Here is a 14,557-nt window from a genome sequence, read left to right on the forward strand (position 1 = left end):
TTTCCTATTAATAGCAGCTGAGTGACATAATGAATGTTACTGTTGATACCCTTGATTTAATAAAAAAATATGATGTATATGATAGTTATAAAATTTATACCCAGAATTACTGATACCTTTACTATAGCCACAATCAGCTGTCTGGACTCTAGCTTTCACTTTGAATTCTCATTGTAACCTCTATTTTCTGTTCAATTCCACTGGATTTCTTCCAGTTTCTGTATCATAGACTTAGAGATAAACAGAACTGTAGGTTATGTGTGTTGCTTTTCACAGGGATCCTATTAGGCTTTTCTTTTAATCCAGCTGCTTTCTTCTTCACTGTATTCTTATGAATTTCCTGCATGATTTCTTATTTATCTACTTTTTGTGTCATTATTCTCTCCAGTCAACTCCACTAGCACACAGTTTATCTGGATTTGCTTTGCTGTGGACATTCTCGTCTTGCCCTATTTGTGCTGATATTCAAAGTCAGGGAACTAATAGCATTTAAATCCACGTCAAAGCTTTCCTTGCAGGAAGTCAGGATGCTCTCTGATTCATTACTTTAGATTATATATCCTTTGAGCAAGCGTTTACATATGTGGAAGATACTACTGCAAGGAAAGAGCAGAGTCAAGAATTGGAAAGGATTGGATAGAAGAGGTTCATGCATTTAAATAATGAAAGGACCAAACACACTTTCTCTCAAAAGGCTCTAGTACCTACCATCACACTGGTCACTCTCAGTTTATGTTTGTCCCCTGTACTCTATAATTTCACACCATAGTCTTTGTATTAAGCTTGGAAATACCCATCACTGCTACCATATAATACAAACTGATTATGACAATAACATGCTTAATCTGGTATGCATTTGTGTGGAATTTCTCTGTGGACATTTGTAATTTTGGTATGTTAATACTTTTTCTCGATTACTTTTCGTACCTGTGTAAACATACGAATATCCTGTTTTAATGCTTTTGAGCATGATAGATAAAAATACTAGATGCTGAAAATTTCATCAAGGAATTGGAGCTCTATGGATTAGATTCTCTTATGATGTAAACTCTGATTTCCTTTTTAAGCAGTGAGAACAAGTAAAATCTGCAGTGTTGTTGAACAGGATGTAGCGGGACCCTTGTTTTGAGAACAAAAATAACAATCACAATGTTCCTAGGGCAGTTATCAGAAGCTTGAAGCTAGTTAAAAGTTAAAGTACCAGCTTGCTACTAAGCTCTCAAAATTGAGGAATGACAGAGTAAAACCATGTGGATAATACAGTGTTGTGAGATTACACCTGTGATTAAAGACAGACTTCTCCTAAATATAAAAAAAAAGTCTAATTTCAGGTCATCGTTCAACCTCTCCTGCAACTTCTGGGATATCTTTGAGCCTAAATACTTCAGATGCCAGGACAAGATATTTAAAAATGTACCTTTGTCCTGCAAAGAGCCTTTACAGTGCTGCTTTTGAGCACCCTGACAGAGGTGGAGAAATCAGTAGTTTTATATCTCTTAAGAGATGTATGTATGAAATTTATTGGAACAGTGCTTCTTTCATAGCATGTAAATCAATTGAAACTTTTTAGCATCAAGATTTTTCAACCATCTAAACCTTGTCCCAAGTCAGCTATTTTGAAAGTGTCTAAAAATATTTCTTGAAGAACTTCTTTTAAGCTTCTGAACAGCATATTTTAGGATATAACTGTTGGTACAAAGCATGTGTATGAAGTCTTTCATCTTGGGAATGTCTTACAGTCTGGAAGTTCCCTTCACAAAGTGTTGCCATCTCTGGAACAGAATGAGGTATTATAGAGGATCGTGGTGCCCTAGGACAGGCAGGGATACCTGACTAAACTCAACAGTGTAGCTCTGTGGCCAAGCAGAAATCTTTAAACTGAAAGAGTATAATGCTAAGAGGAAAAAAATGCTCTATAAAATGTGTTTGGTTTGAATATCTATGGAGTTATCAGTACAGTTTCCAGTAACTGTTTACAATGCGATTCCTTAATTTCTGTTTTACACAAAGGGCCTGATCCAGCATTGAGTTTCATGGGAGTTGGATAAAGCATATATATGTTAAAGATTATTAAGCTTTACACATCAGGGATTCTTTCCTTAAATGTAATTGAGCAGTTCGTAGGACTGAGAATCCTCAGGTTTAGTTAGGAGAGCTGATTCTATGAATTCGATTTGAAATAATGGTAGGGGAACTTTGACTTTCCTGCCTTTTTAATTCCAGTCATTTTTCACTGTGCCATAATTTGATATTGGTTTGGGTTTTGTGAGAATGAAGTAAATTTTCTCAGTATTTAAAATTTCTTTTCAAATTTAAAAATATTTTCAATAATTTTATGGTATTTCCAAACATTTTTTAAAGTAAGTTGTTCTAATAAATGTTTGATGTAAAGAATATTCTTCAGTTATAGTTGCAGATGAACCAAATTCCAAAGTATATTATTACTTTCACCTGCTTATGATTTTTTAACTTGATTCAAGACTTTCCTGTTCTAATAGAGAAAAACAATAAGAGGAATCAAGCTCATTATGACTATTTTATTACAGCGTAATGAATTGAAATACAAATGATTTTTGTTAATTATATTTCTCAGAAATAGGTTTTGTGGTTTTTAATGGATAATATTGATTCAAAATGGTAGTCAAATAAAACTTCAGCTATGACTGAATTATATTTAACTCTTCTACTAATGGGAAAATTGAAATTGTCTTTTGCACAGATCCACTAATATTATTCAGTAAAAGCCATTTCCAAGAGATAGGAGGTACCTCTTAAACAATAAGGTAATAATAAAGCCCTAGAGGTTCAGTGAGCAGAAAGTCTGCAGTAATGGGCTTAGCTGCTGCACTCACATTCCCCGGTCCTATTATCTAATACTCATATCCTCTTCTCTCCTTTTGTATGAGGATAAATGTGAACATTATAAATGTTTAAGTCTACTGTGGGAAGAAAATTCCAGATCCTCCCAGCATAGCATTCAACAGAAAATAAGCAAGTTGAAAAACACTAAAATAGATCAGGTAGATGCAGTAATAACTCTTGTTATTTTCCTAGTCTTAAATCAAGCTAATGTGAATTTTTTTTTCCTTTGTGTACACTCTCATTTCTCTCGTCATGGTAGTATCTGAATGCTTTCAATGAATGAATTAAATGGCCTGAATAATGTGTCACACATGCTTCATTTTTCCTGTCATCCTTCCCCCATAAGGAGAATAGTAGGATTCTTATTTAGAAATTGAGAGATCCTTTTTTTCAAATATATTCTTCTATGTGTTTATCACAAAGAAGGCAAGCTCAGGAAAAAAACCCTTGCTTTTGTATTTGTATGCATTTTGGTGTTTCTTGTAAAAACATCAGTTAAAAGAATCTGAACAAAATACTCTTTAATGTTAGTATCCTGTGTTTTATTTGTGGCAGGATGGAGAAATATTGCAGGTCAAGGTTTGCATCTATTTTTCCAAATTTTTTTTTCATTTTATTTCAGATTACAGGCCTTCCAAACTAGTAGGTAGATAAGTTTTCCTACTTAAGTCAAGGTTGTAGAAAAACTTTGAGTTAAAAACAAAAATTGATTACATTGGAAGTATGAAATAATTAGACAAATACTTATGATTTTGTAGAGGAAATTACAACATTTTTGTTTGGGAAAGTATTGAGCCTATATTATAAGTATTTTTAAATATTTATCATAACTGTTTGTGTAGAATGTATGTAGTCCAACAGAAGTGATTTTTCTATTGTTGTATTCTCTAAGTAGAAGCTAAGTCATGCATGCTTTTTCATAGAGGCATTTGTGATTTTTGAGCAATATATTTTCTTTATTTTTGTAGTTGTTTCTTGTTTAATTCTAGCTGTTTGAATTTCATATTTCTTAGGCTCAATCTTAGGGTTTCTTACTAAATATTAATCTTTATAAATAGTAATTTTATTGGTTAAAAATATAGAGTTTTATTGGAGGATTTTTTCTTTCTTGTTTAAGGCATACAACTTTTTTCTTAAACAAGATCCTGGTAGGTGTTCTTCAAATTCAGTTTTGATTCAGGTTTGAAGAAGACTAAATCAATGAACTTCAGAGGCCCAATTGTATCAGGTTCAGTGATATTAATAGATAAATGTGGAAAAGTTTGCTGTAGATCATCTTATAATCGATCTGTAGTTTTATAAGAAATTTTCTAAAGAAGGACTGTTCATTTGGCACATTTCGCATCACTAAAATGTAGTTATGGATGCTAAAAAAAGATAGGTAAAGTCTACCTTAATATTTCACCTTACTTTTATATGTAAATATCTGATATCAATACTTAGATTTGATTTTCCTTTTGATTTTCTTTACCCTTAAATATGGGTATTTGTGTATTTGAGAACCAGTTTCCACTTGAAGTTCTCCTCCTCCATCCTGTCTATATGGATGAACAAAAAGGGGAAGGTGACTGTCATAGTTCCAAGCAGCACATTTTTAGAAGTCAGAATTATTAAATTCATTCTAAATAATGTAGTTTTTCTGTTCATGCCTTTTATTGACAGTCTTTGTTTCTTAAAGAACCTTCATTGCTTTTTTTTTTATTTAAACAGAAAAGTAGCAAAGAAACAGATGTGTCCCATATAAAATATGCAATAAATCTTGTCTCACAAATTCTTTGCTCTGAACTTTCTGACAGAAACTGTCAAATATCCACTTTAATTCTAGTATAAAATGTTCACTTTGTGTCATGGCGCCAACCACCATATGCTGAAATAAAGTCAGTAACCAGCAATAAAAAAAGGCAACATACACACCTTTGAAACAGTACAAGCAATCAACAGTGAGAAAGGTCTATATAAATCTATGGAGAATTAATCTCAGCTTTGCCACTATCCTGCTGGGCATTTACAATGAGACTTTGCTCCCGACCACCAGAATTGGCTTACTTTGCAGGAGGAGCGTATCCTAATGAGGGGAAAATGTAGGTAAAACAAAGCAGCAGCTTTTAACCCCCCACCCCCATGCTTTCGATCACCTAGAAGAGCATATCCTAGTGAGTTCAACCTTTGGGGCCACTACACATCAAGCATTTCTGTACTTTAGCTGATCATGTGAAACCAATCTTGACTGAGCTCAATCAGCAGAAATTGCTTGAGCTTCATAAATCACTGTTATCATTCCACAGGCGGAGGTATTGCTATGGATTTTTTCTCCTAAAAGTTTTCAGGCCACAAATTTCACAAGCTTTTCTGAAATTATTTTAATTATATTTGTATAATTATTCTTTATCTGTCAGCTTATCTGTTGGTTCACCATCAAATTAATTTTTTAAAATAATATTCTTTTAGTTTTGAGACCTCCTGCTTCTTATTGGTTTTTAATAATTATTCAACTATTTAAAAATATTGTCCTTGGTATAAAAGCATGTCAATCCTTAAAGTTTCTACTTCTGCTTACAAAAGGAGATTGTAGTTACAGATAATCTAGTTTTCCTGGACACAGAACAGATTTAACCTTATTATGTTTGAAAGGATTAGAATTAATTTTTCAGTTCCATAAACAGTTTAGATACATTTAGTCAAAGATTAATCTTGGAATTAGACCACAACATTATAGGAGTTTATTAGTAAGAAAGTAGAATTAGAATATATTTCTGTAGTGTTGAAGTACTAGTAGGCTTTAAAGAATATTTATTATGTGGAACACTGAGTGTGGGAGAATGAGGGATTAATAGCTTGATTACATTTTAGCAGAATGCAGTTTCAAATAACTTAATTGTAATAAATTGAAAAATGTAATGCTAAGTCTTGTTTTGTAATTAGTACCTCCAGAACACAGGAAAGTAAACCTAATGTTAGTCCTAATTTTGATGAAAAAATTAACATTTTGTATGGAAGCCAATTGAAAAATAGCTTTAATTTAAAAATCTGCTCTCACAAAATACAATAAAATTGTACTAAGAAAAATATATTTTAAGAAATGTAAGACTTTATGAAAAATAACTTTTTTTTCTTCATAGTTAGTTTTAATGTTCTCTAAAATAACCTTCAACACTTTTTCTGGCACATTTATAGACAGCATTATCACTTCTAAAAGAAAACATGATTTCCTAGGTTGTTTTATTACCTCTGATAATAAACACTTTCTTGAATGTGTTGCTTGAGCATGTTCTGCTGGTGTTGTGTCTGTGTATGTGTGTACAAATGTCTACAATTCATTATGGTTTTGTAACATTAAAAATACTAAATCTGATATTTCACAATTTCTGTATGGTAAATGTTAATTAATTAGTCCTTGACCCATACCTAATATATAGGTTGACAACTTACATTCCTTGTAACTTGTGGGAAGCTTGCTTGTTAAGCAGCTTTCCAAGACTGCACAAACACTCTGTACTATAGAATCATTTGTACATTTTCATTATTGGATTGGGTTTTTAGTTTAAAAAAAAAATTTGCACAATTGCAGAGGAAAGTAAACTGTTTCAGGGAAGGATGATTAAGACCTCATGGCAGCAAGTGTTCTGAAGACTATTTTGAAAGGATTTAAGATGTCTATACCACTATTTAAACCATCTAAAAAAAAGTTGTGTAGCCAGATTCCATGTTAAAATGTGCTTTTTTCTAATTTAATACCTAGGTAAAAGAAATAAGGCTTATGTGATTACACAGTCTGTTGATTGTTCCCCTGCTAATAATTTTTAATGCATTGGCCAATTTTGACCAAATGTGACAGGGTTAGAGATCCTAAGATATTAAGCTCTTAAAATCTCAATAAAAATATGTGGCTAAATAGACAAGCCTTTCAGGGAGAGAAAGGCTGTATCAGGAACTCAACCCTTAATTAAACATTAATGAATCCATCTGGGAACCAACTCTGAAATACAGATCTACAGTAGACCAAGTTTCATTGATTCCATTACTCCCAGACTTTTTTTATCTGATAGCATAGAAGAAAGATCTCTTCATGGGCATGGGATCACTTGTTTTGGGGATTTTTTGCCTTCTAATATACTGTAATAGAAAATTATGTTAGTCATACAATCAGATATTTACATATAATTTCCAGGGTGTCTGTTGAATTCCCTGAGTTCATAAAGCCTACCAATTAGAAGTTAGTAAGTAGGTAAAAACAGTTTATCAAGTAATACATATTATAAGTTACTAGGAAGCTATATATAGAACACTTAAGCTTTCTAATGTTTCTGAAATATAAAACATTTATAAGACAAAAAAGCTTCTGCATGAGAATAATGGACTGTAGCCACGTGAAGTAATTTGCAGTCATATGGTTTTTTCAGATTTGAAATTTAATACAGTACAACAAAACCCAAAATGAAACAGAAAATGTTTTCTACTATATGTATTCTCTCGCTTGCTGTGTTTGTATAGGAAGTCTTCTAAGTAATAAGAATTCCTTTGTTCAAAACAAAATTAAAAATAATATTACGTCTCAAAATATAGGGTTGTATTACAAGTAACTCATATAAGAATGTAGAAATAGCAGAAAATTAAGCTTTTATGTACAGTTCTAGACAGACAGATGTTTCTTGAATATATCTCTTCCTAGATCAGGATACACAACTCCTCTAGTATTTTTGAAACATCATAATTGGCAAAATACTTCAGACTATTCATTTTGAGATTTTACATTCTTTTGCATTCATATGAGTATTTTCATGAGTACTTGTTTATTTGCACTTGAAATTTGTTAATTTGCTTAAAAGATGCTATTAATTTTATTTCCATTCCTTTAAAATTCACATTTCAAGAAAGCAGATTCTGGCAGTGTCAGGTGTTGAAATGTATTTCATGTATTATATCATACAGATTATTCATTTATAACCTTTACAATGTATTTTCTTCATGGCCTTTTATGCAGAGCCCTGTCTTTTTCTAGACAGTCGGATAACAGTAAGAATAAAGAAATTAAATGGATGTTGGTTATTATTATGAACACTTCGTATGAATTGCTAGTTACATGCTGTTGGCATTGCTGTCATCAACTAAACAATAAAGCCTCAATGCGTTGAAAACTACAGATTGTTTTTTCCACTTTGCCTAGTGCCCGATTAAACAGGGTTATTAAAAAGTTTCCCTTGCATGAAAATTATACTTGAGAGTGGAGATGCATTTAGTATACTTTTAGCCATAAAGTGTTCTGGGTTCAGCTTCTGATTCGCAAATAATAGCATCAGTGCTAATATCCAAGAGATTTGGATCTCTGTTATCAAATGGTAGTATGTCTTCATGCTTTAAAAAGAGTGAGAAAATAAGGTCTATTGCTGTTTGTTCTCCTTACTTGGCAAAGTCATAGAATGTGACTTTTGTCACTTTGGAAAATGATAACCCGGCTGAACCTCTCTGTAGATATACTCTTCTTCCTCAGCCCTTGATTAGGGCGTTAGTATGTTTCTAGGATGAGTTTCATGTTTTGACTACCTTTCAACATGCCTACCTAAGAGGTTTTAATCTTGACTAGTAAGGAATGTGGGTTCTCTAGAAGTGTCCTAATAACCCTTTGTCACTGTTTTAGCAGTCTCTGTCCAAGCTTTAAAAAGTTACAAAAGGAATGGCATTAGCGGTTTTGGTTTGGTTTGTTGTTGGTTGGTTTTGTCTATGTTTTATCCTAGATTCTGTCTTAATCTTAACTGGTTGGTTGGAAGACATGATTCAGAAAAGGCATATTTCCTTCCTTGAGGCAAAACCAAAAAAATCAAATACCTTGTTTTAGGGTTTTTCCGATGCAGAAAACTCTATAATTTACTGTCTCTAAAAGTTCATGAAGCGTGTACTCAACCTTGGAATATAAGCTAAGAGTTCCAGTGTCTCCATCCTGATTGCTACTTGTCTAGGTTTTCTTGTAATTTTGGAGATTATCATTGCTCCAAAATGCTTAGCAAATTTATAAAACTTTATGCATCAGATCTTTCAATTCTGAAAATAATAAGATAGTGAAAAATAAAAAAAAAAAGCTGCAATGGATACAATTAGATCAGTACACTTGTGTGAATTATCCTTCTTATATGCATTCCTATATTTAAGGTCAGAGAGAAATACCAGAAATTTTATCCATCAGAATCAATGAGTATTCTCACTAGAGGGACAGAAGTAACAGACTTTTGTGCAGTTGGGAGTACCCAAGAAAGAGTTTTTCTTTCTTCGTTTTCCCCTCTTAGTGCATCATCATTCTGTGCTTGCCTCTGTTAGTTACCGACCTTCTCCAGTTTTCAGTCTATGCTGGTGTCCACTTTTTTCTTTCCTTCATTCTTTAGGGAACTATTTCATAGTAGCCTGATGCATGAAGAGGTATTCATTTTGTTGTAACTGGAAGCTGCTGTGTATATATTAGACCTGTTAAAAATAAATATTTTCTGGTAATGTCTCATTTTCAGTATAGTGTTTCACATGCTGTTCCATCCTCAGCAAGTAGAATATGTAGAAGAAATAAGCTGGGGGATTTTTTTTACCATTTTACCATTTCACTTTTAAAACTGTTACAGGGTCAAGAATCTTCAAATGCTCACTTCTGCATTTCAGTAGAAGGAAGTCTTAGAAACATCTTAGATTCATAAGGCAAATTCATAAGGTCATAGTCCATTTTTTTGCTTATTCTCTGAGCTAGATACAGACAGCAAGATGAGTAAGACTCGTGGCTGGTCTTCAGAGTCTGCAGCTGTATTACAAATAACTTCTTACAGCAAATTAGAACTGTATATTTTGTAAATACCTGTTTTCCTTTCAAAACTCTTTTCTGTAGAAAGACACAGCAGTTCTTAGTTGATCCTGACTTTCATATCTGTATTCAAAGATGTTATATTGACTAAGATTGTCTGCTTCTTGTAGGACAGATCTGATACTTTATTCAGGATATGGACTAATCCAACAGTAGAGCTTATTAAGAACTTGCATTTAGATGTTAGACTAGACAGCAAACTTTACATTTGACAATTTCCTTTCATCTTCAAAACTGGTCAAGACTAATGACTTGAAGACCAGACAGGAGGGTATCTCCATACCAAATGCAGCTTTGGGGAAGTGATTTTGAAGGACCCCTATGTAATCTGTATACATGTAAGGTAGAACATCTGTGGTTACATCATGAGATGTGTTGGTGCGGTAGGATTGGCTCAGCAGTGTGTTTGCAGTACAGATTTAAACTCTGAGTTAGATTTACTGTGAGGTGAACATCTCCACCTCTTGTTTCAAAGCTGTCTGAAGGCTCAAATGTTACTTCGGTCCCTTTGTCCCTATTAAGTATTGGAGTGTATTTACTGTTGAGCTTCCTGTTTAGTTTCCTCCTAATGGAAATCAGTTTACAAGCACCAGAACTTATCTGCAGACCAAATCAATGCTCAGTAAATGGGGACAGTGAGGAAATTTGCTTCGAAAGCATCCTAATTAAAAAACTTATGCCAATTGTCACTGTATTTCAGTGTTCACTGCAGTCATGCTTTTCTCTAATACAAGAAATAGAGTGTGATAGGAAATGTCCATTTCAAAACAAACAATATTTGCTGCACATAGTTAGGCTATAGTACTCCTGCCACAGCAAGTTTTTGGAAGCTAAAAAGCTTCTAAAAGCTTAGGCAGAGAATGAGCAAGTTCTTAGGAGGGAATCCATTGAGATTACACTAAAATGGCATCCAGTGCAGGAAACATTTTGTATGACCTACAGAATCTCAGAGGCAGAGAACACTCAGGGGAAGGATTGTGTGTTTGTCCTGGCCCATAAATCTAACTGAGCACCTGCTTCAGTGCCTGCCAGGGTCAGGATATTAGGTTGGATAAATCCCTGTGCCAGTCTGATATGACTGTTAATATATTCTTAACTTTAGGAAATTGAGGAAACTGAAATCAACCATGTGGCCTAATGGTGAAAGAATTACAGGATCCCACTTCTGCAAAAAGCAAATTCTGTGCAAGCAAGTGTGGTGTTGCTAGAGAAATAAAAAGAAATAAGTTCTTTCATTTATGTAATTCATTTTAATTGCCTTCAGTAATTCCACAAATTTAGATAAGGACTGATATCTTGATTATGGGTCTTTGAGGACTCCTGAGGAAAATACAGTGTTTCATGGAAACATTTGCTGACAGCATGGATTGTGTTAGTTATTGCAGTTGTGGAGAGGGAGAAAAAGAGCAGGATATTACAAATTCTGAGTGGAAAATCAGTTATAAATTTTATGGAAGATTAATAAATTGCTCTGGTTTCTTGTCCTACACATTATGTAATATTTATAACTCCTGTTTACATATAATTTGTTATATAGAGTTGCCAATTCATTTTCTTAACAAATCTCAACATCTGAATTTCCAGTAAATGCTTTTAAACAATTCCTAGGTGGACATTTTTACAGTTAAAAATATGAAAAATACTGTTTGTCAGATAATAAAGTATTTTCTTCCTTCCTCTTTTCCCTCTTATTGGTACATAAACACACACACTGTTATATTAATGTAAACATTGTGTGTTCCTTCCTAAAAGCCACATAGGTTTTTTTTTTACTCTCTCTAACAAATTAAAACTTCTTTCCGCTATCTTTCCTTATTCTGTTCTTACAAGATCAAAAGACAGTAGGTCAGGTCTTGCCACCTAACTATATACGTATGAGCACGTTGTCCTTGTTAGTTACTGTGTTTTGTGTGCAGGGACCTGAAGATATTCAGTTTCTGTTGTAGCTGGGAATGTAGTTATGTTGATAAATTTGCCCTACTGAATTTTTCATCTCCTTGACAAGCAGAAAGAAATTATTAATGTAATAATGAAGTGTAGAATTTTATACACAGTTCAGCTTATGCAGTTATTTTGTATCATTATGAATCATCAGAATTCCAACCTATGTTTTCTGCTTTTAATGATATAAAATGAAAGAACTGTCAAATAATGAATTAAGTTTAGTAGGTTAACTTTAGCTGAATTTTCAGGAGATTGAGATGAATGCAAACAAATCAGAACCGCCCTATCTATTTCAATTGCAGCTGTCTTGCCACCATGGTTTGAGGTGGAAAATTTATTGTTATAGAATTAATTGCTTTCCTTGCAGAGGTCACACAACATTGTTTCTGGCTATTGCCATACTGAAATAATCTGAGTATCTCCAACAGATTTACCCAACATAGGGAAGCATATGAATTGAAATCAATTTGTTTTGTTAACAGCAAATGTGATGAAGTAATCCATTTTTTAGTTTTATTTTTTTTTAACTGTCATAGTACAAACCTCTTTGTCAGTAGCCTTATAATGAAATAGAGTCATTTGGGACCAATTTCTCGATATCCTTGTCTGTGAACTCCAGTTCGTAGCTGTATTTCAACCAGCCACTCCTATAGACTGAGCAGTAAAAAGATACACTTCTTTATCTTTGTATATAGAAGTGTCTGAATTCTGTTTATATTAACATTAGCACTTACAGAATTATTCTAATGTGGATTAGTAACAACTTTTCCACGATAGTATTGTGTTATATATGTGGTATTCTACTGCAGCCAAAGTTGCTCCTCTGTATTAAGAAGACATGATCAACAAAAACTAGTGCTTTTGCTTTGAATACCCAGCTCAGGAAACATTTTCAACAGTAGAGAATGCCTATCTTCTGAAAATCAAATCCTTTTAAGTAGTTCTTTTGAGCATTCTGTAACAGAGAGACTCAGATTCACTAACCGTATTTCATACTCTTGACTGCTTTTTCAAAAAAAGTCATGTACGTACCATACATTTAAAGTATTTTCACTTTACAGCTTCCAGAATAAAATGTGGTAGCTATATGGAGCTGTAACTGTGTTCGGTACCTGTTCAACTCCAATTGAACTTCCAGTTATTTGTCCTGCAGAAACAGGTTTAAATTTGTAAATTCTGACGTACAACAATATAGAAAACATACACAAATTAATGATTTTATTTTTAAATCTGCAAGTCAGGTTTAATTATTTACTTTATATTAACACCTACCACTATATATTATAATACAGATTTTAAATTACGTATCAAATCCTATACACTTTATTGGTACATTAGAAGCATTCATTAGGTACAGGAAATAATTAAAAATTGAAAATTAGCAAGTGTTTATCACTTTTATTATATCTAGTATAGAAACTATCGAATTTTAAATGTAAGAGGTGTTTAATCTCTGGGATCTCTAAAATGGTAAGACAGTAATTTATATCTTTAAAATATTTTTCATTGGCAGCTAAAGAAGAACGTAAAAAAGAAGAGAGCAGTTTGGAGAATGCTCAGAAATGGTAAGTTTCTTGGTAGTGTTTTCTTACAGTTTATTTTGGTCAAAGATGTTATTTAACTTGGGAATTGTATTAAATAGGAAAAAGGATCTGTGCTTCAAATAAGTAATATGTTTTCTGAAGAACTCTTATGTAGTCTTCCAGGAAAAAGTTCAGTTGAGTTTTTATCCAAACAGTGTACTGTGTTTGAGGTTTTATTTACTATCAGCATTGAACTGAATCAGAGTTTTACGGAATATTGAAATAACTGATTAGCTACTTAATGAGGTAAAATGTATTTCATCATCACTGAACACTTTCATTACTTCATACACAGCATTCAGTTGCCTAAGAAACCAGTGAAATCCTAATGTTTTCATTGTGTGAATATCTGTGCCTTACACACTTGCCAAAGGAGGCAAAATATGGACAAAAGTGAGATAAATTGATTTGTAGATGGAGGGTAAAATATCCAGTAAGTTAATATTTCTAATAAATTTTGTTTACCAAATTACAGTTTTGTGAGAGTGAAGGATCTGCCTTTGCTATGGACCTGCTATAAATAAACTGGGGTAAATTAATTTTTAACTTCTTATCAATATTTTTTTCTTCATGGTCACTAAAGACAGATATGTGGTAATCTGGATTTTAATTTTACTTTTATCAGCCCAAAGTCACTCCACCTGAGACACCTAGGTTAGTTTTCCTAGGAAGACAGGAAAAGGGAGATAGGCACCTCCCAAATGCAGTTCAAGTCGTAGGTGGACTATTTCCATTTGCTTTCAGAAGGTGCCTAAATTGGCTGAACAAGTGGCTGACATCAGCTGGGGCTTTACCTTCTAATTTCAAGGTGGCTGACAGGCTCTACTTAGCTACAAACCTACCTTTTTTGGCACAGGACTATTTCATATTCTACCTGCTTTGTAGCCTTTCTTGAGTAGACTCTCCAAGGTATGGAACTGCACTTAATTTGCAGTGGACTTAGGGAATTAGTTGTCTGACACAGAGTTTCTGTTTTTTAATTGCTAACTGAATACTCAATATTTTAAATTACTGCTTTTGAAAGGTAGAAAGCAGCCCAGGAAGCCAGATTACGCTGAGTGAAAGCAAAACAGTACTGCTGGGGGAAGGGCTGAAGAAGAAACACGAAGAGAGAATGAGAAGTGTCAGCATGAAGGCAGAGTGAGAGACAATGTGCAGGAATTCAGAATCCCACCTCTGTGTGCACCAACTGGGGTGGAGAGGGGTTCTATTAGGAAGAAGTGAATGATGTTACTGGGGCTGCTGTTAAATGAGGCAAACCTGAGAAGAGTTTATGCTCTTGCTGTTCCTAGCTCAGCTATCCCAGTCGAGGGCTATGAACATCTGAGGAGTA

General features: G+C 33.5%; 1 protein-coding gene across 5 annotated transcripts in view; it reads left to right on the forward strand.

Annotated features, from left to right (window-relative positions):
* Positions 1-14,557, forward strand: part of FMN1 (formin 1) — a 183,245-nt gene that overhangs the window by 153,852 nt on the left and 14,836 nt on the right. For all 5 annotated transcript variants that reach the window (XM_032691135.1, XM_032691138.1, XM_032691134.1 and 2 more), the window contains one exon: positions 13,155-13,206. In XM_032691135.1, the coding sequence (XP_032547026.1) occupies positions 13,155-13,206 (52 nt within the window). The remainder of the gene's footprint in view (positions 1-13,154; positions 13,207-14,557) is intronic.

The sequence above is a fragment of the Chiroxiphia lanceolata genome, chromosome 6 (assembly GCF_009829145.1).
Source record: "Chiroxiphia lanceolata isolate bChiLan1 chromosome 6, bChiLan1.pri, whole genome shotgun sequence".
In the NCBI taxonomy this organism is placed as follows: Eukaryota; Metazoa; Chordata; class Aves; order Passeriformes; family Pipridae; genus Chiroxiphia; species Chiroxiphia lanceolata.